We start from the raw sequence: 6,051 nt of genomic DNA on the forward strand, positions 1-6,051 counted from the left end.
TATATATAAGAAACTATCAAATATCACCAAAGATCCGCCAACTGTCACAATAGTTTAATAATTTTTCATACTGCTAGATAGTTGAAAGATTATAGGATTGTCTTAGCTTAACAAACTTCAAAGTAATCGGATGATTTTGATTTTTTAAGTGGGTTTAAATGAGCTGTCAATGAATATTACTCATTTAAAGTGTTACGTTGACCCTTTAAATAACCTTCTTCCTGTCTCTCCTTCTTGTCTCCACAGTGATACCTCATTGGCTGGTGTGACCCCACAGGCCCGCCTCCTCCCAAGGTGGGCCCTGATTGCCCAGACCTCGCTCTGGGGAGAGAATGGCCGCCCTCAGCTGAAGAGCTAAGCTCCCTAACATCACTGTTCATTGCTTTTGTTGTGAACCGTGATTTCCCGCCGCCCGATTCGCTTCAGAGTACTATGGCAATGCATGATATGAGTCGAGCCAAGGGTTTCCCCTGTAAAGAGTGTGATATGGTTTGTCCGAGTACTCCAAGTCTCCTAGAACATATGAAAGCACATTATCAGCAGGAAGAGAACGGTCGCTTCGAGTGTGAACAGTGTGGTCGTATTTACAAGCACGCAGCTAGCTTAGCCAATCATAAGAAGTCTCACGAGGTGGGTTCGTTCCAGTGCCCCGTGTGTACCCGTACGCTGCCCAACGCCGTCGCGTTGAAGAACCATTTACGTATTCATACATTGTCCCCTAGTAGCGCCCACGCAGAGGAAGAGAGCGAAGAGGTGCCCGAAGAGGCAGGCCACGACGAGAGGGACTACGGTCTTGCCCAAGACCTCTCGGACGGGTTTGGGCGCCCTCATTTGAATAATAGTGGTATGGGACATAGTGTCCTACAAAGCCACGAGACAGACGACCACGGGAAAAAAGGCTCCCCCGAATCGGACGACGCCTGGGACAGACCCTTCAAGTGCGACCAGTGTGACCGGACCTACCGGCACCACGGCAGCCTGGTGAACCACAAGAAGTGTCACCAGCAAGGAACTTTCAAGTGCTCTGTGTGTTTTAAACAATTCAGCAACCTGGCTGCGTTAAACAGCCACGAGAGAACTCACTCGAAGTTCAAGACCCCCGGGGCGACCATGGTGAGCAGCAGCAGCCTCCACGGTTCGGAGCGAGGTGGCACGCAGTCGTCCCAGAGCGACGACACAGCCTCGTGCTTCTGCCACCTGTGCCAGATAGCGCTGCCCAATAAGACAGACTTTCAGGAGCACATCCTGCTGCACAACGCGGCCTCGCCCTCCCTCGGCCTGCCGCGCAGCTTCCCCGGCATCATGCCCCACAATCTGAGCGCGGTTCGATCCACGGCGTACCCCCCCACTCTGGGTGACCCTCTGCCGCTGCCGCCTGTGCCCAGTGACAAAAGAGGTCCCTACGACCCCATAATGGGCCCTCCGGTCAACAATCCCATCTACACATGCGCATACTGTGGCGCAGGACACCCAGATCTGGAGACGTTGAAAGTCCACTATCTGACCCATGATCCCCACCCAGGCTCCCATGGACAGGACAGCTCCCTCCTGAACTCGGACACACTAAGCTCCGGTTCACAGGGCTCGGTGTCTTCCCCCTCCGGAGGCCGTGTGCCCCAGGCCAACTCTCCAGATGATGGAGAGCGCCGCTTTAAGTGCGGGGAATGCGGCAAAAGCTATCGGCACGCAGGAAGCCTGGTCAACCACAAACGCTGCCATCAGACGGGCCACTACCAGTGCACTATCTGTTGTAAGCAGTACCCTCACCTGGCAGCGCTACACAGCCACCTACGAAGTCACAAGGGGCGCGGCTCCAACCAGTCGATCAATAACGACAGCAATGACTGGTTGTCTCCGGAGCCGCTTACTCTGGACTCCCAGCAAAGCTACGTCCAGGAGGGCAGCGGTGCAACCACTCCAATTTCCCTGCCAGGGAATCTAGGGGATGCCGCCCACTTTGTACCGGACGGTAGCCACAGCAGTGGACTGGACTCTCTCGAGTTCCACGATCGCTTCGACGGCAGCTCTCTTTCTCAGAGCAACTCTGCCCACCGTCAGGCCGACAGACATGTGTGCGCCGACTGCGGCGAGATGTACGGAGACGTATCCGGCATCAAGTCGCACATGTGTCCCCGTCGCGGCCAGCAGCCGCAACCGCAGCAGAGCACCATGTCCAATGGTTTCATGGGTAGCATGAACTACCACAGCTCCAGTGGAACCTCGCTGCCCACCGGGAGCTCCAGCAGCCTGAAAGAAGGCAGCAGCCAACGACAATACTCCCAGAGCGGAGGCAAGAGAATGGGTAGCAATGACAAAGATGACGAGGACGACGGTGAAGTGTATCAGTGTTCGGTGTGCGGCAACCACTACGCAAGCCTCAGGGCCCTCAGAAGCCACTTGCGTAGCCATGCCAATAACCCGACGGGGCCAGGACCCTCCACCTTAGAGCAAGAGTGGAGGATGATCTGCTCCACCTGTGGCCAGAGCTTCTCCAGGAAGCAGGACCTCCTGAATCACCAGTTAGTCCACGGTCCCCAAAGGCCGGACGGCCAGCAACAGGGTATCGTAGGCAGCTCGGCTAATGGCAATGACAAGATGGATGGACGCAACCACATCTGTGTTGACTGTGGCATGTTTTTTGCTGACCGCCACCACCTGATCACCCACCTGTGCCCTGGTAAGAATCGGGGAAGCTCCCTGAGCAAGCAAGGCCTGAACGGAGCCAAAGGGATGTCTGGAGGAGACGGTGTCAGCGGTGGGGTTGCAGGAGGAAGCCGTGATGTCGGCGGCGATGGACGTAGGCCTATGGTCGATCAAAGCGACAAGCCCCACAAGTGCGACCAATGCGGTCGAGGATACAGACACCCCTGCTCACTCCTTAACCACAAAAAGTCCCACAAGACTGGTGTTTTCCGCTGCTTGGTGTGTCAGAAACGCTACTACAATCTGCTGGCTCTCAAGAACCACCAAAGGACCCACTTTGATCTAAAGAGGTAGGTTCCTGATCCTGTACATTTTTTTTGTATTTAATTTGGGTTTTAAATGTGGCTGGTTGAAGTTTGTGTTGAAAGACGAGAGAAGATGTGGAGCGTCCATGTTTTGATTGTATCTAGTGGTATGACGGATCGTTGTCGAGCCATAATGCCATAATGCATAAAGTAATATCCTCCACAAAGGGTCGTGTTTAATTCCACCAAGTTTAGAAATGTCACGTATTTACAGAGATTCTGTTGTTTCCTTCATCTCTGCCCATCCCTGCTGCAGGCACAAGTGTGAAGAATGCGGCAAGGCGTTCAAGATCCAAAAGCAGCTGATCAACCACCTTCGTCTCCACGAGGAGCACCGAGCCAAAGGCCTCGTTCGGACCGGCCCCAACGGTTCCCGCTTCCAGCAGCCCGGCCCGTCTCAAATGCAGACTATGAGGGGGGAGTCCTCAAAGAGCCAGGCGATGAAATACAGCCATCAAGGTTTCAAGAAGCCCTACTCTTCAGCTGGAACCTCCAGGCCACAGAAGTTTGACCCAGCTGAGACCGGACGGCGGCCTTTTGCCTGTGAAGAATGTGGCAAGACGTACCGGCATGCAGGTAGCCTGGCCAATCACAAGAACCTTCACAAAATTGGGGAGTACCATTGCAATGTCTGCAACTCGACATACCCCAACCGGCTGGCCATGAAGAACCACCTACGTCTCCACTTCGCCCAGAAGAAGCACAACTGCCAAGAATGTGGCAAGGGCTTCCGCACTCAGAGGCAGCTAGCTACCCACACTACAGCCGGCCTGTGCAAAGGGCCGCAGGGCCCCGGGGTCCAGATGGATTTTGAGTGCGATGGCTGCTGCGAAGGCTTCACCACGGCGGATGAGCTCGCAGCCCACGACTGCCCGGCCCAGCACCTGCCTTCGTCCTCCACCACCACCAACAGCTCCACCAACATCAGCTTGGAGAGGAGCTCGGTGGACCTGGACTCCGACGAGAGGCCCTACGCGTGCGACCTGTGCAGCTGTGCCTACAAACATGCCAGCTCCCTGCTGAACCACAAGCACACCCACAAGACGGGCAACTTCCGGTGCAACTTCTGCGACAAGCCGTACACCAACTACATGGCGCTGCGCAACCACATGCGCATCCACACCCAGCGGAAGAAGCACATCTGCCACACGTGTGGGAAGGCCTTCCGGCTGGCCAGATTCCTCCGGAACCACCAGAAGGTCCACGAGGAGGGCGCCACTCCCTTCGGCTGCCCCACCTGCGGGAAGAGCTTCCAGGGGAGATCCGGTCTAGCCAGGCACCGCTGCGGGGACAACCAGGTAGGCATGGAAGTGAGGAGGAAGGCCACTGCACCCGCGGGAGAGGGCGACGAGTGTCGGTACACGTGAGTTCTCGTCAGTTGTTTGTGATTCTACGAAGTTGGAAAAACAAAAAAAAGTAGTGAAGATAAATTTAGGTCTCTACGTGTCTATTACAGGTATATGATCTCCAATCCGGCTTCCTTGGGACCATACGCGTGCCGGAATTCGGATTTTTCTGAAGTTTGGACAAATTGAATTAGTGGAGAGACCAGATAAGTCAAACCCGTTTGCTTTCAGATAGCATATGTCACACATTTTTGGATTTGTTAGGCTTCCTACATGTTTTAGATGTTTTGTTTTCATGCTTTGTTTTGACACAGATCTGATTGAAGTATTTTGTGTATAGCATATTAGCTAAATCTCAAGTACTGATGTTGTTTGTTGCTTTGCTCTTGTTGTGATTTTGACTGTAGTCTTTGTTTGTGTTTGTTTCTTTTGGACAGTTATTAGTCAATGTAGTTTTATGATGGGGGCTCTTGCATTTTTGATGTGTTGGCAAACTAAAAATCACAGGAAAGATCAGGAAGTATTTGGAGCTAGCTGCACTGCACATGTCTCGAGGTTTATGTTCTCAACAGGTAAAGGATGCTTTGCTACAGTCTGACATGGTTGAGGTTCTTTGGGCATGTTTGATGGATCTTTCATCATTACAGAATTTAGCAACCAGCCAAAAGAAGGCGGTGACGGTCTTTGAAATTTGTTTCCAGATGTAAAAGCAGGAGTTTGAAGCTTGTGTCCATCTGTGCAGTGCAGGGAGCAGCAGATACCTCCCAGCCCCCCCAGCATGAACTCCCAGTAGTTTGTCCACAGTTTGTCCCCCCCCAGCAGTCCTCTCCCCTATGACCTGTGTAGAAGTAATAACTTTAAATGGTGCACCACTTTGTAGTAAGTCTTCTTTGAAAGCTTTAAGCCGGATTTCAGATCATATACCTGTATGTACAACATCTTAGATGTTAAAGTATTTCAATAATTGTAAAGAAAAAGTGGTAAACCAGTAAGTGAGATAAACTTGGATAGAGCAGCGAAAACAAAACTACCGTCTTCCGTTACTAATTCTCTCCCCCCCCCCCCCCCTTGCTGTTCCCTGTCTTGTCTCTGCACAGATGTGATCAGTGCGGTCGCTCCTACCGCCACGCCAGCTCCCTCCTCAACCACAAGAACACCCACACCGTCGGCATCTACCACTGCGCCGTGTGCCTCAAGACCTACTCCAACCTGCTTGCCCTGAAGAACCACCGCCGCATCCACTCAGAGACGCGGCGCCACCGTTGCCACGACTGCGGCAAGGCCTTCCGTGTTTCCTCCCAGCTATACAACCACCGACGCGTCCACCAGAAGCAGAGGGAGCTGACCTGCCGGTCCTGCCAGCGAGCTTTTCCCACGCAGGCCAGCTTCAGGCTCCACATGGAGATCACCCACGGCCAGGCGCCGCAGCCCCACCAGCCCAGACCCCAGCAGCCCCGAGCTGGGGGCTCCCAGGAGCTGGGCTGGGGGTCTGGCCTGGACCTCACTTTGATGCAAGAGCAAGGACTCAACCCGAGCGGCGCGGGCAAAGCCCGCGGCGAGGTCATCAAACCCCACGTGTGTGATCAGTGCGGCCGGTCTTACCGCCACGCCAGCTCCCTACTCAACCACAAGAACAGTCACAAGACCGGGACCTACTTCTGCAATTCCTGCCAGAAGGAGTTCCCCAACCTCATGTC

At 53.8% G+C, this 6,051-nt stretch overlaps 1 protein-coding gene across 1 annotated transcript; it reads left to right on the plus strand.

The window, feature by feature from the left end:
• Window positions 1–37: 37 nt before the first annotated feature.
• LOC116378817 (zinc finger protein 646) lies at window positions 38–6,046 on the plus strand (the record flags this gene model as incomplete). Its single annotated transcript, XM_031840729.1, has 3 exons — window positions 38–2,993; window positions 3,265–4,371; window positions 5,452–6,046. Coding segments are annotated over exons 1-3 (4,263 nt in total), but the record flags the coding sequence as incomplete, so codon positions are not given.
• Window positions 6,047–6,051: the final 5 nt, after the last annotated feature.

Source organism: Anarrhichthys ocellatus, unplaced genomic scaffold, assembly GCF_004355925.1.
Source record: "Anarrhichthys ocellatus isolate YVR2014 unplaced genomic scaffold, GSC_Weel_1.0 scaffold3211, whole genome shotgun sequence".
Lineage (NCBI taxonomy): Eukaryota > Metazoa > Chordata > Actinopteri > Perciformes > Anarhichadidae > Anarrhichthys > Anarrhichthys ocellatus.